Genomic DNA, 27,448 nt, shown 5'->3' on the forward strand with positions numbered 1-27,448 from the left:
ATCTCAGAATCAGGGGTCGGCCAATTAGGACTGAGATGAGGAGAAATTTCTTCACTCAAAGGTTTGTGAATCTTTGGAATTCTCTACCTCAGAGGGTTGAGCATGCTCAGTCGGTGAGTATATTCAGGGCAGAGAGCAATAGATTTTTGGATATTAAGGAATCAATAGATATGGGATCGTGCGGGAAGATTGAGGTAGAAGTTCACCCATGATCTTATTGAATGACGGAGCAGGCTTGAAGGGCCAAATGTCCTACTCCCGCTCCTATTTTTTAATGTTTAAACTAAGTGAGAAATCATTAGTTTTCATGGCAGATGAAGGGTTGAAGTTGGGATTATTTAGTGTATTAGTACAAATTAGATCTTAGGAATAAATCACAATTCACCTCAAACTTTAATGCTGTGCCAAAGCACTTCCGGTTTCGACTCTTAATTCATCATCACTTCAAATTAATCCCATTGTTATCATCTCCTGCAACAGTCCTGTACCCATCAGTGCTGCAACCAGTTATGCAGTGACAACTGCACCCCAGTGTTAGTGACAATGTGTAACTCCAGTATTATACAATAACTAACTTGTACCCATTTGTACTGCACACTAGTGTAATACAATGTAAAACCACCTCCCATCAGTACCACACCCCAGTGTTATACAGTGACAGACCTGTACCCATTAGTACTGCACCCAAGTTAAACAGTGACAGACCCAAACCAACCAATTATGTAACCCACTGTTACTCAAACAGTAGTGGAAATGTAGAGTACTATATAAATCAGAAAATTAAAAGGTGCATGTAACAAGGGTAATACAGTAATCATGGGGGACTTCAATCTACATATAGACTGGGAAAACCAAATTTGCAGTAATAGCGTGGAAGACAAATTCATGAAATGTATGTTGAGGCACCAACTAGGGAACAGGCTATTTTAGATCTAGTATTGTGCAATGAGAAAGTGTTAATTAATAACCTTGTAGTAAAAGGGGTCTTTAGGGAAGAGTGACCATACTATGATATAATTTTATATTGAGTTTGAAAGTGACTTAGTTAAATCCAAAACTAGGGTCTTAAATCTCAACAAAGCAAACTACATAGGTATGAGGGGAGAGTTGATTAAGGTAGGTTGGGAGACTACATTAAAAGGTATGATGGTAGATAAGCAATGACTAGCATTTAAAGAATGAATACATAATTTACAACAAACATACATCCCTTTAAGGCACAAAAACCCACAGGATAAATGATTCAACCGTGGCTAACAAGAGACGTTAAAGATAGTATTAGATCAAAGGTAGGGCTTATAATGTTGCCAAAAAGAACAGTAAACCTGAGGATTGGGAGGATTTTAGAATTCAGCAAAGGAGGACCAAGAAATTGATTAAAAAAAAGGGAAAATAGAATGAGAGTAAATTAGCAAGAGACATAAAAACAGACTGTAAAAACTTCTATAGATATGTAAAAAGGAAAAGATTAGTGAAAGTAAATGTGGGTCCCCTACAGGCTGAGAAAGGAGAAATTATAATGGGGAATAAGGAAATGGCAGAGAAATTAAACAAATACTTTGTGTCTATCTTCATGGAAGAAGATGCAAAAAACCTCCCAGAAATAGTGGAGAACCAAAGGTCTAGCAAGAATGAGGAACTGAAATTAATTAGTATTAGTAAAAAAAATAGTACAGGTGCTGGAAAAATTAATGGGACTGAAAGCTGATAAATCCCCTGGACCTGATGGCCTACATCCTAGGGTTTTGAAAGAGGTGACTATAGAGATAATGGATGAATTGGTTGTCATCTTCTAAAATTCCATACATTCTAGAACGGTTCCCACAGATTGGAAGATAGCAAATGTAATCCCGCTTTTTAAAGAGAGGGAGAGAGAACTAGACTAGTTAGCCTGTCATCAGCAGTAGGGAAAATGGTAGAATCTATTTTTAAGGACGTGGTAACAGGGCACTTAGAAAATAATAATAGGATTGGGCAGAGTCAACATGGATTTATGAAAGGGAAATCATGTTTGACAAATCTGTTAAGAGTTTTTTGAGGTTGTAACTAGCAGAATAGATAATGAGGGACCAGTGGATGTGGTGTATTTGGATTTTCAGAAGGCATTCGATAAGATGCCACATAAGAGGTTATTAAACAAAGTTAGGGGGGTAATATACTAACATGGATTGAGGATTGGTTAACGGACAGAAAGTAGAAATAAACGTGTCATTTTCAGATTGGCAGGCTGTAACTAGTGGGGTGCCGAAAGGATCAGTGCTTAGGCCCTAGCTATTCACAATCTATATCAATGACTTGGATGAGGGGACCAAATGTAATATATCCAAGTTTGCTGGTGATAGAAAGCTAGGTGGGAATGTAAGTTGTGAGGAGGATGCAAAGAGGCTTCAAGGGGATATAGACAGGCTAAGTGAGTGGGCAAGAACATGGCAAATGGAATATAATGTGGAGAAATGTGAAGTTATCCACTTTGATAAGAAAAATAGAAAAGCAGAGTATGTTTTAAACGGCGAGAGATTGGGAAATGTTGGTGTTCTGAGGGACCTGGGTGTCCTTGTACACGAATCACTGAAAGTTAGCATGCAGGTACAGCAAGCAATTAAGAAAGTAAATGGTATGTTGGCCTTTATTCCAAGATGATTTGAGTACAAGTGTAAAGACGTTTTACTTCAATTATATCACCATAGGCAGTCCCTTGAAACAAGGATGACTTGCTTCCACGTCAAAAAAGGATGAGTTCACAGGTGTTTCAATGAAGGGCCTAATATTCCAGGTCCTGAACTACATCTTGAAGGGTGGAAGATGCCTGTGCGTAGAGTTTTTTAACATGTGGTGACTGTTGCACACCAGCCACCACACAGGCTTGACAGAGCTAGGTCTTGGTCCAGTGGCAAGGGTTACCCAAAATGACTGAAGACCAGCTCTGCTGCACAGACCTAGTGTGCACACATATTGCAGTGTGGGCTGGCCTGTGCTGCCCCTGGGCCCCTGGTCCCGAACTCACGCCTCTCCTGGGCCCTGATCACATCTCTCCACAGTCTCTCACCGCTCCTGCTGTATCTGCCCACGCCCCAATCACCAGCGGCAGGTCGGGGCCATAAAAGGAGTGGAGGCCTGGGAGCAGCGTGGAGGCTCCGAACTGCGTGAGAACACCACCCTGTGCGAGAACGCCGCACCTCTGCTCCTTTTATGGCCCCGACCTGCCGCTGTAATTATAGAGGGCCCTGGTGAGACCACACCTGGAGTATTGTGTAGAGTTCTGGTCCCCTTACCTAAGGAAGGATATACTTGCCATAGAGGGAGTGCAACAAACGTTCACCAGACTGATTCCTGGGAGGAGAGATTGAGTAGACTAGGCCTATATTCTCTAGAGTTTAGAAGAAGAGATGATCACATTGAAACATACAAAGTTCTTGCAGGGCTTGACAGGGTAGATGCAGGGAGGACGTTTCCTCTGGCTGGGGAGTCTAGAACCAGGGTTACAGTCTCAGAAGAAGGGGTCGGCCATTTAGGACTGAGATGAGGAGAAACTTCTTCACTCAGAGCGTGGTGAATCTTTGAAATTATCTATCCCAGAGGGCTGTGGATGTTCAGTCTTTAAGTATATTCAAGACAGAGAGCGATAGATTTTTGGATATTAAGGGAATCAAGGGACAGTGCAGGAAAGTGAAGTTAAAGATCAGCCATGATCTCATTAAATGGCGGAGCAGGCTCGAGGTGTCAAATGGCCTACTCCTGCTCCTAATTCCTATGTTCTTATAATGGCAGGTCTGTAACCACCAGTTCTGTAACACAGTGTCACACCGTAATAGCTCTGGACCTAGCAGTACTGTACCCAAGTTGTCTACAGTGACAGACCTGTACCCACCAATACTGAACCCTCATGGTATACAGTGTCAGACCTGTACCCAGCAGTCCTGCACCCAAGTTTTACAGTGACAGACCTGCCCCCACCAGTACTGTACACCAGTTATAGTGACAGACCTGTACCCACCAGTACTGTAACCCAGTTATACGGTAACAGACCTGTACACACCAGTACTGTATCCCAGTTTTAAACAGTGACCAACTTGTACCCACCAATACTGTACCCCAGTGTTACAGTTACAGACCTGTACCCACCAGTACTGCACCCTTGTGCTATATAATGACAGACCTGTACCCACCAATGCTGAACCCTCATGGTATACAGTGACAGATCTGTACCCAGCAGTCCTGCACCCAAGTTTTAGTGACAGACCTGCCCCCACCAGTACTGTACACCAGTTATAGTGACAGACCTGTACCCACCAGTACTGTAACCCAGTTATACGGTAACAGACCTGTACACACCAGTACTGTATCCCAGTTTTAAACAGTGACCAACTTGTACCCACCAATACTGTACCCCAGTATTACAGTTACAGACCTGTACCCACCAGTACTGCACCCTTGTGCTATATAATGACAGACCTGTACCCACCAATGCTGAACCCTCATGGTATACAGTGTCAGACCTGTACCCAGCAGTCCTGCACCCAAGTTTTACAGTGACAGACCTGCCCCCACCAGTACTGTACACCAGTTATAGTGACAGACCTGTACCCACCAGTACTGTAACCCAGTTATACGGTAACAGACCTGTACACACCAGTACTGTATCCCAGTTTTAAACAGTGACCAACTTGTACCCACCAATACTGTACCCCAGTGTTACAGTTACAGACCTGTACCCACCAGTACTGAACCCTCGTGCTATACCATGACAGACCTGTACCCACCAGTACTGTATCCCAGTTATACAGTGACAGACCTGTACACACTAGTACTGCAGCCCAGTTAAACAGTGACAGACCTGTACACACCAGTACTGCAGCCCAGTTATACAGTGAAAGACCTGTACCCACCAGTACTGCACCCCAATTATACAGTAACAGACCTGTACTGCACCCCAGTTATACAGTGACAGACCTGCACCCACCAGTACTGCACCCCAATTATACAGTGACAGACCTGTACCCACCGGTACTGAACCCCAGTTATATAGAGTGACAGACCTGCACCCACCAGTACTGAACCCCAGTTATACAGTGACAGACCTGCACCCACCAGTACTGAACCCCAGTTATACAGTGACAGACCTGCACCCACCAGTACTGAACCCCAGTTACACAGTGACAGACCTGTATCCACCGGTACTGCACTCTAGTCTAATGCAGCTTTAATAGTCTATCCAACAAACCCAAGTTTGGAAGAGCAAAATCTATAATCATTCAGTTCGGGAGCACATGTGTAAATATCACAAGCCCATTCAGTGTACTTTAGTAAAATCCCAGTGACAGCACTGCTATTCTGCAAGTACGGCAGTCTCAAACACTGCAGTCAAATACTGAACAGAAAATGGTCACTTAGCAACAAAAATAGCCTCAGTGCTGAAAAGGATCTTTTTTTGTTAATTCCACAATGCTGTCATCAGTCCCAAGGGGCTGCCGTGCCAGAAATATAGGGCACCGTTGCCTTGGAGCAGAAGAAGCAGTGAGTGAGTGCCAAGGTCAGTTTAAAGGGTACAGCTCCCTGCCAGGCATTTTCCTTAAACATATTAGTGTAATGGGTGAAATCAGATAAAGTGGGGACTTCTCTTTTTGTGATTTAAGTTACTGGTAATAGTGATTTCATAACCTCACAGGTAACTACAAAATATGATCGGTTAGCAATGGGTACAATCTAAGAATACAGGTAACTACCAAGGATTTGGTTCGTTTTCCCAAAAAAAGGTAATTGTGGACCATATTTTATGTAAATAAAATGACAAATATTGCCCGAAGGTTGAAAGTGTCTATGGAGTGAATTTACATTTTAACAGCCATGTAAAGCATTTTATAAAGATGTCTGAGAGAGAGCGACCAGTTCTCACCAGTTCGTCCCACACCTAGTATGTGTTTTTGGAGTTAAATATGTCAGGCCAGCAACTATCAAAGCCAGTTTTTTTCTGAGGGGAGGGGAGGTGTATGGCGTATTTTGACATCGCTCTCCTCGCCCCCAATAAATTTCTAAATTAATGATGTATCGTGAATCGGCGACACTTAATCGAAATGTTAATACATGAATAACCCCAAGTCAATCGTGCAAGTCAGTTTCAAATAATTAGGACACCCACACACAGACATACGTAGAGGGACTTCTGCCCGACTGTAAATATATGTCTATTCACAATAGCTCAATGAAAGTGACACAACTAGCTGAAATTGACAGCCTCTCCCGCCATTCACTGTTTGATTTACCAGTGCCGCGGTATATCAATGCCTCTCCAGCCCGCATTCCCTCGCTCTATCCTCCGCTCCGGGCGGTTGCAATCCCCACACACAACACCGCTCAAACACACACACACAAAAAAGGCTAAATATTATGTCCCCTCCACTGGATTCAATTCTGTGTCCCTTTCTTTCTCGGCGCTCACCGCAACCCGGCTACCAATCAAACGGCTCAGCCCTCGCACACATATAAATAAATAATAATTCCAGAAGGGGCATTCACGCTGCAGTGGAATAAAACAAAAAAAAACCCTCCTCCTCCTCCGAAAGAGAAAGATCGCCTATAGATCACTGGACCTTGCAAGAGAATGCAGTCCCTCTCCGTCCAGTGTTGCAATGCAAGACACGTTTTATTTACATTAAGCTACGATTTTTTCTCTCTCTCGCATTTACTTAAAATCGCAGCTTGGAGGAAATCGGCAGCCCAGTTCTCACGGGTGACAGCTTTAATTAAAGTAGCAAAAATCACTTCAGGGTGACCGATTGAATTTATTTGTTGCCAATTTTGCAGCGAAGGACACGGACCGCACTTCAATGTTAAAACCAAGCCATCCCCCTAATCCCACCCCTACCCATATGATCTTACCTTCATGTCATTGATGACAGCCTGGAAAAGCCCACCGAGAGCTCCGCATTCCTTATCTATCCCCGTCTCCATCTTTGCACATTCAAAAAAATATATAAACCACCACGATTTCAATCCACTTCTGTGTTTTCTTTTCGCCCCCTTTTTCCACGCGATGCGATAAGCAAAAAGGTGACGCCGGTGATCGGCAGAGCAAGCAGCTGTGATTCGGTGGCCGGTCACGGGCACAGGCAAGCGGGCTTGCGGCAGAGACTGGAAGGAGGAGGGGGGAGGGTTGGGGGGAGTTTACTCTGCGCGAAATCACTCTCCTCCTCGTCAGTTTCACTCCCCCCTCCCCCGTTTATAAAAAAAAGCCTCGTCAATTTCACGCGCGCCGAAGGAAGGGGGCGATTTCTTTGAGTCAGTTTCACAACCCGATCAATCCCAAAGGCAGATGATGATTTTCCACAGCCATGACTTCTCAACAGTAACAACACGAGGAGAGAGAGAAATCAAAGACGGGATGCGGAGAGCGTTGGGAATGAAAGAGACAGAGGAAAGAAGGGGGGAGAGGGAGAAAGAAAAGGAAGCAGAGAGGGAGTGAGAGGAGTGTGGCTGTTGGGCCGGGGAATGGGAGCTCCCTGCAGTGCTCGATACACGCACAATGTTGCACAATGGGGAATGTAGCGAACCCCGCGCGCACACACAATGTCGCCAAAGCCGCTGGATGGAACCCCGGCAGACTCGATCTGTCGGAACTCCAGCCACTCCCCCGAACCCCACCACAAACGTGTCACATGGCCAAGGAAGCACGGAGTTCATTGGCCATGGGAAAGGGAGCCAGATAAAGAGGATGGGCGAATGGAGAAGGAGGAATCACAATCTCTGCAGCGCAGATGGATGGATCAGCGTAAAATCTGTTGAACCGTTGGCGAATGTTATTGAAAATTAGCCCGTGTAAACATATCGCATATCAGCAATCAAAACGGGCATCAACACGTATAGGTACGCGTAAACTCAAATATAAGTGCATGTGCCCTCAAATATAAAGAAAGACTAGCATTTATATAGCGCCTTTCACGACCACCGGACGTCTCAGAGCGCTTTACAGCCAATGAAGTACATTTGGAGTGTAGTCACTGTTGTAATGTGGGACCATATACAAGTAGCTGTACCCATATGTATGCATATATATATATATGTCCTCATTTAATCTAAATATATGTAAACATAGCCTCAGAATACATGTACACACATATATAAATATTTATCCCTCAGCTAACAGCTAAAACAGATTATCTGACCATTTATTTCATTGCTGTTTGTGGAACCTTGCTGTGCGCAAATTGGCTGCTGTGTTTCCCTACATTACAACAGGGACTGCACTTCAAAAGCACTTTGGGTAGTCACTCTCAGTCTTCAATATACTCAACGACTTGAGCATCCACAGCACTTTGGGGCACAGAATTCCAAAGATACACAACCCTCTGAGTGAAGAAATTTCTCCTTACCTCATTCCTAAATGGCTGACCCCTTTTCCTGAGACTATGTCCCCTAGTTCTCGACTCTCCAGCCAGGGTAAACAACCTCTCAGCATCTACCCTGTCAAGCCTTCCAAGAATTTACACCTGCTCCTGCTGCTATTTATATTTTCTTTCAGAACTTCTATGACCTCAGAACGTCCCAGAGTGCTTCACAGCAATGAAGTACTTTTGAAGTGCAGTCACTGTTCTAACAATGTGTACAGGACTCCTTTCTTTCCCAATACGTAAAAAGCACAACAAGGGAGGATTTACTATTGGATCTAGTAATGGGGAATGAACCAGAGCAGATAAGAGAAGTAAAAGTAGGGGAAATCTGGGCAATAGTGACCATAATATAATACGCTTTCAGATGATAATTGAGAAAGACATAAGTATGACGAAAACCAGGGTAAGAGATTGGAGGAAAGCTGATTTTGAGGAGCTGAGAATAGAACTTGAGAAAATAAAATGGGCAACAATATTGACAAACAATGACACAGAACAACAATAGAAACATTTAAAATGATGTTCAACAGAGTCCAGGAAAAATATATTCTGCTAAAAAACAAGAACAAACTAAACACTAATGAGACACCATGGATGAATAGAGGGAGAAGGGAATAGAGGGTTATGCTGATAGATTTAGATGAGGAAAGACGGGAGGAGGCTCGAGTGGAGCATAAATGCTGGCATGGACTGGTTGGGCCGAATTGCCTGTTTCTGTGCCGTATATCCTATGTAATTTTATATGTTTCAATGAGATCACCTTTCGTTCTTCTAAATTCCAGAGAATATAGGCTATTCTACTCAAATCTCTCCTCTCATCCAAGGAATCAATCTAGTGAACATTTATTGCACCCTCTCTAAGTCAAGTATATCCTTCCTGAGGTAAAGAAACCAAAACTGTACAGTTTCTTCCATATATATATATCCTCACATACATGTGTACATATAATCTACAATCTATATACACACACATATCATCACAATCTAAATATATATGTACCCACATATGAATATCATACTAGTCAATTTTCTGAGACATTGGACATGGATAGACTAGCCTATTTTATTTTTTTCAGGTAATTTTTTTGACGAGAGGATGGGACAAAGCTGTGGGCATTGCTGGTAAGGCTGGCATTTACTGCATATTACTCTTTGCCAAGAGAAGCTGGTCATACAACTGAGTGGTTTGCTAGGATACTTTAGAGGGCAGTTAAGAGTCAATCACATGATGTAGGACTGGAGTCACATATAAGCCAGATAAGTGTTGTGTTCCTAACACAGATGAGACTGCACACAGGGAGGTTAAAGTAACAGTGACCTCAGTCTTTATTAAGAAACTCCAGAGTGAGTAACAGGCCTTCGGGGCCGGCTTATATACAGAGCTCCCAAGGGATGCTGGGATCCCTTGGGACTCCAAGGGATGCGCTCCCTAATGGCAGAACATGGGAGTGCATGCTTTATAGATACACAACATCACTCCCCCCCAAAGTCAAAGTGAAAACTATTTACAAGGTGAGGCGGTCGGGAGACTTTCTTTCCCTGGTGGACCGCTTCGGTACAAATGTCTGTTCTGGTGTGTTGGCTGTGCCCTCGCTGGGCTGGCGTGCTGTTGGCCCTGCAGGGCTGTTGGGTGAGCCTGCCCTTGCTGTGCTGTTGGGCGTGATGGGTTCGATTTCCTGGTCCGGCGTGGTGTCGTTGATCCTTTGGGTGTGTGTTGTGGGCTCGAAAAAGTTGGCGTCTGCTGTGGGTTGTTCAGGTCATTCTGTAAACCGCAGCCTCGTTTGGTCCAGATGCTTTCTGCAAATTTGTCCATTGTCTAGTTTGACTACAAACACCCTACTCCCTTCTTTAGCTATCACCGTGCCCGCGATCCACTTGGGACCATGTCCATAGTTTAGCACATATACAGGGTCATTCAGATCAATTTCCCGTGACACAGTGGCGCGACCATCGTTTACATTTTGTTGCTGCCGCCTGCTCTCTACCTGATCATGCAGGTTGGGGTGAACCAGAGAGAGTCTGGTTTTAAGTGTCCTTTTCATGAGTAGCTCAGCCAGGGGCACCCCTGTGAGCAAGTGGGGTCTCGTGCGGTAGCTGAGCAGTACTTGGGACAGGCGGGTTTGGAGTGAGCCTTCTGTGACTCGTTTGAGGCTCTGATTGATGGTTTGTACTGCCCGCTCTGCCTGCCCATTGGACGATGGTTTAAACGGGGCCGAGGTGACATGTTTGATCCCATTGCGGGTCATGAATTCTTTAAATTCGGCACTGGTGAAACATGGCCCGTTGTCACTGACCAATATGTCAGGCAGGCTGTGGGTGGCAAACATGGCCCTTAGGCTTTCAATGGTGGCGGTGGCGGTGCTTCCCGACATTATTTCACATTCAATCCATTTTGAAAAAGCATCCACCACCACCAGGAACATTTTACCGAGAAACGGACATGGATCCTCGACCATGGTCTGGAGGGTCAGGACCACAAACTTAGGTTGCCTCTCTGGGCGCGTTGCTCAGTTGAGCAGACACGCTGCATTGCCGTACACAGGACTCTAAGTCAGAGTCGATACCGGGCCACCACACGTGGGATCTGGCTATCGCTTTCATCATTACTATACCCGGGTGTGTGCTGTGGAGATCCGAGATGAACGTCTCCCTGCCCGTTTTGGGTAGCACTACGCGGTTACCCCACAACAGGCAGTCTGCCTGAATGGACAGCTCGTCCTTTCGCCGCTGGAACGGCTTGATTAGCTCTTGCATTTCAACGGGGATGCTGGCCCAGCTCCCATGCAGTACACAGTTTTTTACTAGGGATAGCAGAGGATCTTGGCTGGTCCAAGTCCTAATCTGGTGGGCTGTGACAGGTGATTTATCATTTTCAAACGCTTCCATGACCATCAACAAGTCTGCGGGCTGCGGCCCCATCAACAAGTTTGCAGGCTGCGCCATTTCCACCCCCGTGGTGGGCAATGGTAGCCGACTGAGAGCATCCGCACAATTCTCGGTGCCTGGCCTGTGGCGGATGGTATAGTTATACGTTGATAGCGCGAGTGCCCACTTTTGTATGCGGGCTGAAGCATTAGTATTTATCCCCTTGTTTTCAGCGAACAGGGATATGAGGGGTTTGTGATCGGTTTCCAGCTCAAATTTGAGGCCAAACAGGTACTGATGCATTTTCTTTACCCCGAACACACACGCTAATGCCTCTTTCTCAATCATGCTGTAGGCCCTCTCGGCCTTAGACAAGCTCCTGGAAGCATAGTCAACAGGTTTCAACTTCCCCACAACGTTAACTTGTTGTAATACACACCCGACTCCGTACGACGACGCATCATATGCTAGAACGAGTCATTTACTTAAATTATACAATACAAGCAGCTTGTTGGAACATAAAATGTTTCTGGCTTTCTCAAAAGCAATTGCTTGTTTTTTTTCTCCATACCCAGTTCTCACCTTTACCCAATGACACATGTAGGGGCTCTAAGAGGGTGCTTAACCCCAGTAGGAAGTTACCAAAATAGTGAGGAGTCCCAGGAATGACCGCAACTCCGTGACATTCTGTGGCCTGGGCGCGTTCCTGATAGCCTCTGTCTTGGCGTCTGTGGGCCAAATTCCGTCCGCCGCGATCTTTCTCTCCAACTTCTGTTGCCATGAAGGCGCATTTCGACCTCTTCAGCCGCAGCCCTACGCGATCCAGTCGCTGGAGGACCTCCTCCAGGTTTTGTAAGTGCTCAACGGTGTCCCGACCCGTGACCAATATGTCGTCCTGAAAACCACCATGCATGGTACCGACTTGAGTAGGCTCTCCATGTTTCTCTGGAAGATCGCTGCAGCCGACCGAATTCCAAACGGGCATCTGTTGTAGATGAACAGTCCCTTGTGCGTGTTGATGCAGGTGAGGCCCTTTGAAGATGCCTCCAGCTCCTGCGTAGGCCGAAGTCAGGTCGAGCTTGATGAATGTCTTGCCTCCTGCCAGCGTCGCAAATAGGTCGTCTGCCTTAGGTAGTGGGTATTGGTCCTGTAGCGGGAAACGATTAATACTTACTTTATAATTCCCGCAAATCCTGACCGTGCCATCACTTTTGAGTACTGGAACAATCGGGCTGGCCCACTCGCTGAATTCCACTGGGGAGATGATGCCCTCGCATTGCAGCCTGTCCAGCTCGATTTCCACTCTCTCCCTCATCATGTGAGGTACCGCTCGCGTCTTGTGGTGAATGGGTCGTGCCTCTGGGACCAAGTGGATCCGCACCTTCGCCCCGGAAAAGTTTCCAATGCCGGCTCAAAAAGGGAAGGAAATTTGTTAAGAACCTGGGTACATGAGGCCTCATCGACATGTGATAGTGCTCGGATGTCATCCCAGTTCCAGCCAGCTCCTTGCAAGCAGTGTGGGGCCATCGCCCGGGACAATCCAGAGTGGCAGCTCATGCACTGTGCCCTCGTAGGTGACCTTGACCATGGCGCTGCCCAGGACAGTGATAAGCTCTTTGGTGTACGTTCTCAGTTTCATGTGGATGGGGCTCAGGGCTTGTCTGAGTGCCTTGTTGCACCACAGTCTCTCAAACATCTTTTTACTCAAGATGGATTGGCTAGCGCCAGTGTCCAGTTCCGTGGCTACGGGTAAGCCATTCAATTTTACGTTTAGCATTATAGGTGGACATTTCGTCAAAAATTTGTGCACCCCGTGTACTTCAGCATCTGCCTCCTCTCTCTGAGGTTCGAAATTGCTTTGGTCCACCATGGACCGATCTTCCTCTGCCACGTGGTGGTTAGCAGGTTTTGTAGAGCTTGCAGCTCATCTACAAGCTTTTTGGAGGTGCCTCATTGTTCCACAGCTCTTGCAAACATACCCTTTGAAACGGCATGAATAGGCTGAATGGAAGCCTCCACAACACCAACAAGGTGTGAATTGCCTTACATTTATCTTTGTTGCAGACTCTGAGTCATCTGGGTCACCTGAGGCCTGCTGGTAGTTGCAGACTAGTGATTTCTGCCCTGTACATTTCTGCTCGCAAACACAGTTCCAGTTAATTTATGAACATTGCTAGCACTTGTGTGCTGAGAGATTTGTTTGGTGTTATCACTGGTGGACATAAACACCTGTGCTATTGCAATGGTCATACTGAGGGTCAGTGTCTCTACAGTCAAAAGTTTTCGTAGGATGGTCTCGTGGCCAATGCCCAGTACAAAAAAGTCTCTGAGCATTTGCTCCAGGTAGCCATCAAACTCACATTGTCCTGCAAGTCGCCTTAGCTCGGCGACGTAGCTCGACACTTCCTGACCTTCAGATTGCTGGTACGTATAGAACCGATACCTCGCCATCAGCACACTCTCCCTCGGGTTAAGATGCTCCAGAACCAGTGTACGCAGCTCCTCATAAGACTTATCTGTGGGTTCACTGGAAGCCAGAAGATTCTTCATGAGGCTGTAGGTCGGTGCCCCGCAGACCGTGAGGAGGACCGCTCTCCTTTTTGCAGCGCTTCCTTCTCCGTCCAGCTTGTTGGCTACAAAGTACTGGTCTAACCGTTCGACATAGGCTTCCTAGTCCTCACCCTCCAAGAACTTCTCCAGGATGCCCACAGTTTGCTGCATCTTTGCGTTGGATTCGTGTGCTCGTCGCCAGTTGTTGTGTTCCTAACACAGATGAAACTGCACACAGGGAGGTAACAGTAACAGTGACCTGAGTCTTTATTAAGACACTCCAGAGTGAGTAACAGGCCTTAGTGGCTGGCTTATATACAGTGCTCCCAAGGGATGCTGGGATCCCTTGGGACTTTAGGGGATGTGCTCCCTGGTGGCGGAACATGGGAGTGCATGCTTTACAGATACACAACAATAAGGACAGCAGGTTTCCTTCTCTAAAAATACATTCATGAACCAGTTGGGACTTTATGATAATCCAACAGCTCATGGTCACTTTTACTGATACCTGTTTTTATTTCAGATTTTTAAAACTGAATTCCAATTCTCAAACTACCATGGTAGGATTTGAACTAGCTTTCTCCAGATTATTAATCCAGACCTCTGGATTACTGCATGGTTTAAGTGAATATTAAGTGTAAATATAATTTCAGTTAATGAAAGGTATCACTGTACTATATCCATTAGTATCTTCCTGCAAGACATTTTCCTGTCTTTAAAGGCAGGTCACATACAGTAATAAGGGGATACAATGTCATTGTCACCTACCCTGTCTACCAGGACAAGCCGTTAAGACTATAATTCAAAGTGAACAAAAAAATAATGCATTGAAAAAATTAACCCAGTAATAGTGTTAAATCTGTGCCTGCCCCCAAAGCTCCCAATAAGGTGTCAATTCCACTTTAAATACGTCATTTAATCCATAGTGATTGGGTGAAAGAACGCAGTAGGACATTCATACTTTGAGTTGGTGTCTTATGAAGCACGCAGTCATCATCATCACAGCGGTCCCTCGAACGAGGATGACTTGCTTCGACATGAGTTCACAGATGTTTCAATGAAGGATCCGATGTTCCAGTCCTGAACTCGAATTGAAGGGTGGAAGATGCCTGTGCGTGGATTTTTTTAACGTGTGGTGACTGACACCAGCCACCACACGGGCTTGACAGAGCTAGGTCTTGGTCCAGTGGCAAGTGTTAACCAGGACAACTGGAGACCTGCTCTGCTGCACTGACCTAGCGCGCACACATCGCAGTGTGGGCTGGTTCCCCCATTTACTGGTGCCACTCCCCTATCCCCCATTTACTGGCACCCCTCCCCTATCCCCCATTTACTAGTGCCCCTCCCCAATCCCCCATTTACTGGTGCCCCTCCCCACTCCCCCATTTACTGGTGCCTGTCCCCTCTCCCCCATTTACTGGCACCCCTCCCCTATCCCCCATTTACTAGTGCCCCTCCCCAATCCCCCATTTACTGGTGCCCCTCCCCTATCCCCCATTTACTGGTGCCTCTCCCCTATCCCCCATTTACTAGTGCCCCTCCCCAATCCCCCATTTACTGGTGCCTCTCCCCTATCCCTCATTTACTAGTGCCTCTCCCCAATCCCCCATTTACTGGTGCCCCTCCCCACTCCCTCATTTACTGGTGCCCCTCCCCTATCCCCCATTTACTGGTGCCCTTCCCCTATCCCCCATTTACTGGTGCCTCTCCCCTATCCCCCATTTACTAGTGCCCCTCCCCTATCCCCCATTTACTGGTGCCTCTCCCCTATCCACCATTTACTGGTGCCCCTCCCCTATCCCCCATTTGCCGGTGCCCCTCCCCAATCCCCCATTTACTGGTGCCCCTCCCCACTCCCTCATTTCCTGGTGCCTGTCCCCTCTCCCCCATTTACTAGTGCCCCTCCCCTATCCCCCCCTATTTACTGGTGCCCCTCCAAATCCCCCATTTACTAGTGCCCCTCCCCTATCCGCCATTTACTGATGCCCCTCCCCTATCTCCAATTTACTGGTGCCCCTCCCCTATCCCCCATTTACTGGTGCCCCTCCCCTATCTCCCCCTCCATTTACTGGCACCCCTCCCCTATCCCCCATTTAATGGTACCCCTCCCCTATCCCCCATTTACTGGTACCCCTCCCCTATCCCCCATTTACTGGTGCCCCTCCTCTATCTCCCATTTACTGGTGCCCCTCCCCTATCCCCCATTTACTGGTGCCCCTCCCCTATCTCCCCCCCCCCATTTACTGGCACCCCTCCCCTATCCCCCATTTACTGGTGCCCCTCCCCTATCTCCCCCCCCCATTTACTGGCACCCCTCCCCTATCCCCCATTTAATGGTACCCCTCCCCTATCCCCCATTTACTGGTGCCCCTCCCCTATCTCCCCCCCCCATTTACTGGCACCCCTCCCCTATCCCCCATTTAATGGTACCCCTCCCCTATCCCCCATTTACTGGCACCCCTCCCCTATCCCCCATTTACTGGTGCCCCTCCCCTATCCCCCATTTACTGGTACCCTTCCCCAATCCCCCATTTACTGGTGCCCTTCCATAATCCCCCATTTACTGGCACCCCTCCCCTATCCCCCATTTTCTGGTGCCCGTCCCCTATCCCCCATTTACTGGCACCCCTCCCCTATCCCCCATTTACTGGTGCCCCTCCCAATCCCCCATTTACTGGTGCCCCTCACCCTATACCGCATTAACTAGTATAAATACTGAGTCAATGCATTGAGAAAGTAATCAGATCCATTGGTAATTCTGTAGGGAGTAGAAGGATGTATATAGTTGTCTCTATGACTTTCAATCGTTTTCATTAGCAGTAATTGTCCATGTGATATTTTAAAGGAGCTAACCAACGAGTATTTTTAATGAGATGGTTCCATCATATCTATTGCTTGATAGGAGAACCTTTCTACTAGTTTCTGGTCTCATCTGAGGATGGCCAATTTTGTATTCATGTCACCTAACCCTGCAATCACAGCTTGAGCTCAGTAACTTGCTTCCATGCATAGAATCTATGGGCCCGAACTTGGTGGAAGCCAAGTTCCGCCCAAAGGACCGCCGAGATACCGGCCGGTACTTTGGGCGGGAGTTTTGTGAAAAAGTCCTTGAAAGACCACCCAGCAGTAAAGAACCGACTTACGCCATGAATCTGGGCGGGAGCTCCCAATCTCGGTGGCAAATGCGATCCTCGCCAAAGTGCCACCCAGGATTGAGTGAGTTGGCTGAAGTTACTCTGCCGTTCCACACAAACTTCCAAATGTAACTTTACTGGTGAATTACAAAAAGGTTCATACAATCATAGAATTCTATAGCACAGAATGCATCTCACTCTCCAATCAGTATTCTGTTCTGAGAACTGGTGAGGGTGATGGTTCCTCTGGGGAGTACAGCCAGAGCCAAGTCCACAGCAACACGGGTGGCTCAGCTGTACAGGGGTTGGGGGAGGTGGCAGGGGAGGAAGAAGAATAGTGGTAAGGTTAGGGGAACAGAGGCGTTTCTGCGGCCACAGACGTGATTCCAGGACCGTATGTTGCTGTCATGTATGTATGTTTGGGTTTACTAGCCACCAGGTGGCGCCATTGTCGGAAGTCATTGGGCTGTGCGCACGTGTGTGCGGCCCAGGTATAAAAGGCCAGCCATCTTGTAATGTAATCACTTTGGGCCCTAATAAAGTACAGCCAGGTTTGTACCTGTTCAGAGTTTACAATGTTCAGTCTATTGAGTTATTGCATACACAACATTTGGCGACGAGGTAACAAGAACCTTCGCATGCAAAAATGAGCACAGTTGGAATTCTGGAGCGATTCGTGGAGGGAGCAGGCTGGGCAGACTTTGTAGCCCGCTTGAACCAGTACTTCGTGGCCAACAAAATGGAGAAATAGGCAGACACAGATCGACGCTGGGCGGTCCTCCTCACGGTTTGCGGTCCAAAAATCTATGGACCCTTAAAGAATCTTCACTCGCCCTTAAGTCTAATGGACAAGGACTATGAAACATTGTGTGCTCTGGTACGTGACCATCTCAAAGCATATGAAGGCATTATCATCTCAAGATATCGATTCTATATGCACATTCGTTCTGAGGGCCAGGATGTATCGGAATTCGTTGCTGACCTAAGATATCTAGCTGGACTGTGTAAGTTCGAAACTGCGTTGGCAGACATGCTTCTTTGTAATTAGCATCAACCACGAGGCGATCCTGCATAAGCTACTGGCGGTGGAGACGCTGGATTGAGCAAGGCCATCACGATTGCTCAATCATGCATGACGACGGACAAAAGCTTAAAGCAGATGTCATTGAAAAATTGGAACTCGGCAAGTACTGTAAACAAGATAGTATTGTCGTTTGTCAGAGCTGCATATGGCAGGGCCTACCCGACTGCATACACAAAACCTGTGGCTGCTCAAAGTCCGCCAACAGGAATGAATCCGATATCACCGTGTTGGCATTGTGGGGGAAATCATTGGCATCATCAGTGTCCGTTTCAACAGTACATTTGTAAAGGCTGTTCAAGAGTGGGGCATCTCCAGCGCATATATCCGCAACTGAGCAAGCGTGCTGCGACACACCATGTGAAGGGTGATGACCAACCTAGCGCGGATCCGGATATGCAATCCGAGATACCAAAGGAGGAAGTGTACGGACTATATTCGTTCCTAACAAGGAGCCAACCGATAATGATTAATGTAAAACTTAATGGTGTGCTGGTATCGATGGAATTGAACGCGGGTGCGAGTCAATCATTAATGAGCTAGAGGACATTCGACAGGCTGTGGGATACTAAGGCTGTGAGGCCTAAGCTGAGTCCTGTCAATGCCAAGTTGCGTACGTACACTAAAGAACTCATAACGGTGATTGGCAGTGCAGTAATCAAGGTGTCATATGTTGGAGCGGTTCACGATTTACCGTTATGGATTGTTCCAGGCAATGGTCCAATGCTGTGCAGCAGGAACTGGTTAGAAAAAATCAAATGGAACTGGAACGAGATCAAAGCGTTGTCTTCAGAGGAGGATACTTCATGTGCTTAAGTGCTGTGCAAATTCCCCTCGCTATTTGAAGCAGGCTTCGGCAATTTCACGGGAGCCAAGGTACAGATCCACGTGGACTCAGATGCAACTTCCGTACATGATGAGGGAGAAGGTCGAAATCAAACTGGACAGACTCCAGCATGAAGGGATCCTATCACCGGTCGAATTTAACGAATAGGCCAGCCCCATTGTTCCCATGAAAAGTGCTGGCACTGTCAGGATTTGTGGAGACTACAAGGTTATGATCAATCGAGTTTCGAAACAGGATCAATACCCGTTACCGAAGACTGATGACCTGTTTGCAACACTAGCCAGGGAGAAGTAGTTCATAAAACTGGATCTGATGTCGGCCTACATGACACAGGAGCTGGTCGACACGTCGAAGAAACTTACGTGCATCAACACTCATAAAGGACGATCTACAACAGGTTTCCTTTTGGAATTCGCTCGGCTGCAGCCATATTTCAAAAGAACATGGAGAGTCTACTGAAGTCCGTCCCCAGAACTGTCCTGTTCCAAGATAACATATTGGTCACAGGTCGTGACTCCGCCGAACATCTGAACAACCTGGAAGAGGTTCTACATCGTCTGGACAAAGTGGGACTCAGACTGAAACGCTCGAAGTACGTCTTCATGGCACCGGAAGTCGAATTCCTGGGGAGGAAAATTGCAGCTGATGGCATCAGGCCTACGGACTCCAAAACCAAGGCCACCAAAAATGCACCCAAGCCTCAGAATGTGACGGAGCTGCATTCGTTCCTTGGTCTACTCAACTACTTTGGTAATTTCTTACCTAGATTGGGCACCTTATTAGAGCCACTGCACACGCTGCTTAGAAAAGGCGACAACTGGATCTCAAGCCAGAGCTTTTGAGAAAGCTACTAATCTGCTTTGCTCTAACAAGCTGCTGTTACATTATGATGGTACACTATGATCTGTGTAAGCGTCTAGTATTGGCCTGTGATGCTTCGTCATATGGTGTTGGTTGTGTGCTCCAACAAGCTAATGAGGCGGGCAAATTACAACCTGTTGCATATGCTTCAAAAAGTTTGTGAAAGGCGGAAAGAGCCTACAGCATGGTAGAGAAAGAAGCACTAGCCTGTGTGTATGGGCTTAAAAAGAAGCATTAGTACATGTTTGGTCTTCGGTTTGAACTGGAAACAGATCACAAGCCACTCATTTCATTGTTTTCGGAAAACAAAGGTATCAATACCAATGCATCTTCCTGCACCCAGAGGTGGGCTCTGACATTATCTGCCTATGATTATGTCATTTGCCATAGACCTGACACAGAGAATTGTGCTGATGCATTGAGCCGTCTGCCGTTGCCCACACCGGAGGTGGAGATGCCACAACCTGCAGACCTACTGTTAGTCATGGATGTTTTTGAAAGTGACGGAAACCCCTGTCACGACTCAACAAGTTAAGACCTGGATCAGCCAGGACCCGATATTATCGGTTGTGAAACTTTGTATCCTTAGTGGTGCCATACTCAAGCAAATGTGTGAGGAGACCAAACCTTACATCCGTCGCAAAGACGAACTATCCATTCAATCAGATTGTATACTGTGGGGTAATCGTGTTGTTATGCCTAAGAAAGGCAGAGAGAAATTTGTGCATGATCTACATAGCATGCATCCCGGTATTGTCATGATGAAAGTCATCACCAGGTCTCATGTATGTTGGCCTGGAATTGACTCTGATCTGGAATCATGTGTGCATCAGTTCAACACTTGCATGCAGCTTAGTAAAGCACCAGTGGAATCGCCGCTGAGTCTGTGGTCGTGGCCATCTAAACCATTGTCCAGAATCCACATCGACTTTGCAGGTCCCTTCCTGGGAAAGATGTTTAGTTGTGTTGGATGCTTATTCCAAGTGGATAGAGTGTACAATCATCCAACACATCCACAGCTACCATTGCGAGCCTCCGTGTCATGTTTGCTACGCATGGTCTGCCTGACATCGTTGTAAGCGACAACGGATCTTGCTTCACCAGTATGGAGTTTCAAGAGTTCATGAAACTCAATAGTATCAAACATATGAGGTCAGCACCATTCAAACCCACATCCAATGGACAAGCAGAGCTTGCGGTCCAAACCATCAAGCACAGTATGAAACGTGTAACTCAAGGTTCACTGCAAACTCGCTTGTCACGCATATTGCTTAGTTACAGGACAAGACCCCATAAGCTTCCTGGGGTCTCCCCTGCTGAACTATTGATGAAGAGAGGTCTCAAGACCAGGCTCTCTCTTGTCCACCCTGACTTGAATAATCGTGCCGAATACAGATGTCAAAGTCAGCAAGGGTATCATGATCACGCTACTGTGTCACATGACATTTCTATCAATGATCTTGTGTATGTACTGAATTATGGTCAAGATCCCAAATGGATCGCCGGTACTGTTATGGCCAAGGAGGGTAACAGAATGTTTATCGTTAAGCTCAAGAATGGGCAGACATGCAGGAAACATGTTGATCAGATAAAGCTGCAGCACACGGATGAACCGGAACAGTCTGAGGAAGACACAATCAGTGACCAACCAACCTACCCTCAGTCATCAGAGGACTCCGCTGTCATCAATGAATCTGGACTTTCAATCACTGACATGGTCAATGAAACTGGACTTTCAATCCCTGACGTGGTCATTGCCACTCCGATCAGATCGGCTACCCAGCCCCCAGTCATAACAGACTTAGAACGCTCGCCCAAGGCTGGAGTTGAACTGAGACGTTCAACTCGGGAGTGGAAAGCCCAGGACCATCTCAATTTGTAAAAAGACCGTTACTAATATCTTAAAGGGGGATTTTGTCATGTATGTATTCTTGGATTTGCTAGCCACCAGATGGTGCCACTGTAGGAGGTCATTGGGCTCTGCGCACATGTGTGCAGCCCAGGTATAAAAGGCCAGCCATCTTGTATTGTAAGCACTTTGGGTCCTAATAAAGTAGAGCCAGGTTTGTACCTGTTCGGAGTTTACAGTATTCAGTCTATTGAGTTATTGCATACACAACAGTTGCCTCCCTAGTGCTAGAGTTGAGAATGTCTCATAGCGCCTACAGAACATTCTGAGGGAGGAGGGTGAACAGCCAGAGGTCGTGGTCCATATCGGTACCAACGACATGGGTAGAAAGAGGGATGAGGTCTAGCAGGCAGATTTTAGGGAGCAAGGAAACAGATTAAAGAGCAAGACATCAAAGGTAGTAATCTTCTATTACTCCTGGTGCCACGTGTGAATGAATATAGAAATAGAAGGATAGAGCAGAATGTGTGGCTGGAGAGATGGTGTAGGAGGGAGGGCTTCAGATTCCTGTGGCATTGGGACTGGTTCTGGGGAAGGTGGGACCTGTACATAGGATTACATGGGATGTACAGTACAGCAACAGGCCATTCGGCCCAACCAGTCCATGCCGGCGTTTATGCTCCACTCGAGCCTCCTCCCGTCTTTCCTCATCTAAATCTATCAGCATAACCCTCTATTTGCTTCTCCCTCATATGCTTGTCTAGCCTCCCCTTAAATGCATCTATACTATTCACTTCAATCACTCCCTGTGGTAGCGAGTTCCACATTCTCACCACGCTTTGGGTAAATAATTTTCTGCTGAATTCCCTATTGGATTTCTTGGTGACTATCTTATATTGATGGCCTTTAGTTATGCTATTCCCCACAAGTGGAAATATTCTCTCTGTATGCACTCTATCAAAACCTTTTATAATTTTAAAGACCTCTATTAGGTCACCCGCTGAGCCTTCTTTTTTCAAGAGAAAAGTGACTCAGCCTGTTCATTCTTTCCTGATATGTATACCCTTGCATTTCTGATGTCTTCCTTGTAAATCTTCTCTGCAACCTCTCCAGTGCCTCTATATCCTTTTTATCATATGGTGACCAGAACTGTATGCAGTACTCCAAGTATGGTCTAACCAAAGTTTGATACAGGTTTAGCATAACTTCCCTACTTTTCAATTCTTTCCCTCCAGAAATAAACCCTAGTGCTTAGTTTGGTTTTTTATGGCCTTGCTAACCTGTGTTGCTATTTTTAGTGATGTGTGTATTTGTACTCCGAGATACCTTTGTTCCTCTACCCCACCCAGACTCGCACCCTCTAAGTAATAAGTGACCTCTCTATATTCATCCCACCAAAAATATAATACCTCACATTTATCTGTGTTGAACTTCATTTGCCAATTATAAGCCCATTCTGCAAGTTTATTAATGTGCTCCTGTAAATTCCTCCTCAGTATTGACTATCCCCCAATTTGGTATCATCTGTAAATTTAGAAATTGTGTTTTTGATCCCAAATCTAAATCGTTAATGTAAATTGTGAACAACAGTGGTCCCAGCACTGATCCTTGTGGAACACCACTACTAACCTTCTGCCACTGTGAACTGCCACCTTTTACCCCTGCTCTTTGCTTTCTGTCTTGAAGCCAGCTAGCGATCCATTCTGCTACTTGTCCCCTGACTCCGAAGGCTGACGGGTTGCACCTCAACAGGGCCGGAACCAATATCCTTGTGGGAAAGTTTGCTAATGCGCTGTTGGGGAGGGTTTAAACTAATTTGGCAGGGAGATGGGCAAACGACCTGGCTGGGGACTCACCGATCTCGCTGGCGAACAAGCGCAGAGCCATCCTGCTCAGCAGTTGTGGGCCCAATGTCCACGGCCTCGTCAGGGACCTGCTAGCCCCAGTGACGACGACAACCAAAACCAATGCGGAGCTCGTAACTTTAATACAACTCAAAACCTAAAGAGTGCATCCTCACAGCCAGATACTGGCTCTACACCCACCGGCGGCCCAAAGGCCAAGAAGTTGCTAAATATGCTGCAGATCTGAGAAGATTGACTGCACCGTGTGATTTTGGCGACCACCTCACCGAAGCACTAAGGGACATCTTCGTTATTGGAATCGGCCACGAGGGCCTCCTCCACAAGCTGCTCTCTGCGGACATTACTGTCACCCTGCAGAAGGCAATCAAAGTGAGCCAGGCATTCATGATTTCGGTCTGCGACTCCAAATGGTTGATGACTCACCCCCTGGACTCTAACCCGACGAGAACATTGAACCGAATGGCAACTTTCAGAGGCAAGATTGCTGTCCTGAGTCCCGCAACCCTGAGTCCGCCACATGGGGCCAACCGGCTAGCCCCGTGCTGGCACTGTGGAGGAAACCACAGGGCCCACCAGTGCCGATACAAAGACATTACCTGCAAAGACTGCAACACTAAAGGTCACCTTCAGCGAATGTGCAGAAGAAGTTTCACTCACCGAGTCGCTGAAGAGTTGGCCGATCACCCGGGCTCCAGCGCTGATGAAGACGAAGTTGCTCAGCTCCTGGAAGAAGAGTACGGAATATATACCTGCTCCACTAAGAGTTCCCCGTGGACAATGGAAGTAGAAATCAACGGGGTTCCAGTCTTGATGGAGATCGACACAGGGGCGAGCCAGTCGTTGATGAATCAGCTGGCCTTTGAGAAACTCTGGGACAAACCCGCAAAACAGAAACAAAATGTCCCCAATCCAGGCAAAGCTGCTCACCTACACAAAGGGCACCATCCCAGTCGTTGGCAGCATGGAGGTCCAGATATCCCATGGCGGTGCAATACACAAGCTTCCCCTGTGGATCGTTGCCGATGATGGTCCAACGCTGCTGGGAAGAAGATGGATGAAGCAAGTCCAAATCTGTCAGAGCGATGAAGGCTTCCGAGCCCCGGCGATCGACATCCTACGTGACCCCAAACTTGGATCCATCGCAGCACCTGAAAATCTGAACGTCCGACTCGACTGCGTGGCGACGATTCAGACTGCACAACTCAACGGCGAGATGATCGACCTGAACGACCAGACTTCGCCTTCTGGGCTCCAGTGGCAGGACTTTGAGGGAAGAAGATCCGCGCAGAAGGTAGATTCCCGACGTCCGTGGCAGAACCTGGGGAGAAAAGGATCACCGCAGCCTACCTCGTGGAGAGAAAGAAGATGGCGCCCGCACCACGAGACGACGCACCTGGAATCAATATGGCCGCAACCAGACCACGAGGGGCAGCGTTGACGGAGCAACACGTGTCACCGAGCGGTGAACCGGATTGGGGTAAAGATTGCAAGGCCCTCTTAAAGGAGACCACAACCCAGAACAATTAAAGGGACAGTTCCACTCTTGGCACAGCGATGCTGGTGATATTAAAGATAAAAGTGTAATTAATGAATGCAGGTATATAAATGTACTGTTGAACAGTGATGCCAATAATGCTAACGTGACAAATGTAACCAACAATGGCAGGTATCCAAATGTAACTTTGTACCGAGATACTGATAGCACACAAGAAAGCGTTGTAAGTAACATGTGAAAGTGTAAAGAAGTATAACAATGTCGAAGTAGCTAGTTGCGATCGGAGCCAATATATCATGTATGTTAATGATAGAATGAGAAATGATACCGGGTTCTACATGTATACTGACAATGCCAAAGAGAACCTCCCGTTGGAAACACCCAGATCCAGCGGGCTACCTGATCATGTAGCCTGCGCTTCTGGGACCAATGTGATGCCCCAGGAAGGGTTCACACACACCCAGTGGGAGCATACCCACTGAAGGGACAGTGGTCAATGGGCAGCAAAGGGACCACCACCACTGGCCCTACGCCACCCCCCCCCCCTACCCCAGGCACCAGGGCCATCACAGGGAGCAAGAGGCCAGTACCCTCCAGCTTTCCTGGCAGAATCTGGGATGATCAGACTTCCACCACCAGTGGAGGACAAGGAGGCCACACCACCCTGTGGCCCTGCCCACCACTAAACACCACCATCTACCCATTCTACAATGTATTTACCTTACCCATAACAACATGTACTTGCTCCACCACTGCGGAATCCTCCAACAGTGACACCCACATGGTTTACGTATGGGGGGGAGGGGTGGGGTGGGAAATGGATGTGTGCAGCCATGAACACATGGATCACACCCGGCACCCACACAACTCTCATCACAACCTCCCACTGTCCATTACTGATCACCTCCCCATGTCATAGCAACAAGGACTTGGGAAAGGCTTGGGGGGATGTATGGATGTTAATGTATTTACTGTAACACTAGACCACTGAATGTACCTTCACCCTGTATACACTATACCTGTACCACCAGAGGGTGCTACTGCTGGAGACCTATGGGTCACCAGGTAACCAAGTATAAAAGTATACAGCTCTTGTTGTCCTCACTCTTGGAGCTGCAATAAAGGACTAAGGTCACGACTGTTCATGTACGATACCCTTACCTCGTGGAGTCGTTATTAGAGTGCTTGCATATACTACAGTTCCCACCTCTGATTTCGGTCCAGTGCTGGACCTGCTGGATCGTGTTTGTGTGTGGACATGAGATGAGGATGGAGTCAAGATTGATTGTGATATTGACTCCTCTCCATATTTCAATATCCCACCGACTCTCACTGTCTACGCTCACACATGAACTGTCCACTTGAGAGGATAAAAAAAATAAAGTTTGGGTACCCACATTGGCACAGGGTCCCTTGCATTGCCTTGCTCACTCATTGTCTACAAAATGCACTGCAGCAACTCACCAAGGCTTCTTCGGCAGCACCTCCCAAATCCGCGACCTCTACCACCGAGAAGGATAAGGGCAGCAGGCGCATGGGAACACTATCACCTCCACGTTCCCCTCCAAGTTATACTGACTTGGAAATATATCGCCGTTCCTTTATCGTTGCAGGGTCAAAATCCTGGAACTCCCTCCCTAACAGCACTGTGGGAGCACCTTCACCACACGGACTGCAGCGGTTCAAAAAAGTGGTTCAGCACCAACTTCTCAAGGGCAATTAAGGATGGGCAATAAATGCTGGACTTGCTTCTCGGCCTTTTGGCTAAGATCTGCATAACTAACCTGACCAGCCACCATGACCTCCGGGTGGTTTCTCCCTGGTCAGGAAGGTATATGCTTACATTTTTTGTAAACAGGAGGTGGGTGGGATAGCTTGACCCCATCCACCTCCACGGAGGTGTGTGGGGGACCTGACCCATCCACCTCCATGGCACGAACCTGGTATTGCAGTACTTCCAGGAACGGTGCAGTGGCTCTAGGCCTTTTGGCTAAGAGCATTGGCGCAGAGTGATCCTTGACTGGTGCAGGGTGACCTCTGGCGTTTGTGACTTGACAAAGAATTGGAAACGATTGGCTACGAATTTATAAAAAAAAAAATAAATGCTGGACTTGCCAGCGACGCCCACAAGCCAAGATTGCAATAAACTCATGTCTGCAGATTTTCTTTTAATACAGGCTTCTCCATCCCATTACTTTCTCAACCTTGGATAGTCCCATGGTTTGTGTTATCATCCAGCCCATACCTCCAGCAATAACTGTTCTCCCCAGCACTCACCCTATATATAAAACCAGCTGGCACTGTCCTGCATGCAACTGAGAATCTGTAATTGTGTCAACTTTTATCTTTCATTCGTGAAGACTTTTGAGCTTCTACAAATATGCAATTCTACCTGCTATTAAATATATAAATATTATATATATGTATTGAAATAGGTACCTATTTATAGTTTTAATGGTCCTAAAGCAGCTGTTAATTATTTAATACTAAGTAGCTTGCATAGTGGATGAGTCCACA

At 47.0% G+C, this 27,448-nt stretch overlaps 1 protein-coding gene and 1 pseudogene across 1 annotated transcript in view; one reads left to right on the forward strand and one right to left on the reverse strand.

The window, feature by feature from the left end:
• Window positions 1-7,599, reverse strand: part of mtss1lb (MTSS I-BAR domain containing 2b) — a 201,184-nt gene extending 193,585 nt beyond the window's left edge. The window contains exon 1 of the mRNA XM_070897764.1: window positions 6,877-7,599. Coding sequence (XP_070753865.1) covers window positions 6,877-6,948 — 72 coding nt within the window. The 5' untranslated portion in view covers window positions 6,949-7,599. The remainder of the gene's footprint in view (window positions 1-6,876) is intronic.
• A 19,076-nt stretch (window positions 7,600-26,675) lies between these two features.
• Window positions 26,676-26,908, forward strand: LOC139279182 (U2 spliceosomal RNA; annotated as a pseudogene).
• The last annotated feature ends 540 nt before the right edge of the window (window positions 26,909-27,448 follow it).

Source organism: Pristiophorus japonicus, chromosome 13, assembly GCF_044704955.1.
Source record: "Pristiophorus japonicus isolate sPriJap1 chromosome 13, sPriJap1.hap1, whole genome shotgun sequence".
Taxonomy (NCBI): domain Eukaryota; kingdom Metazoa; phylum Chordata; class Chondrichthyes; family Pristiophoridae; genus Pristiophorus; species Pristiophorus japonicus.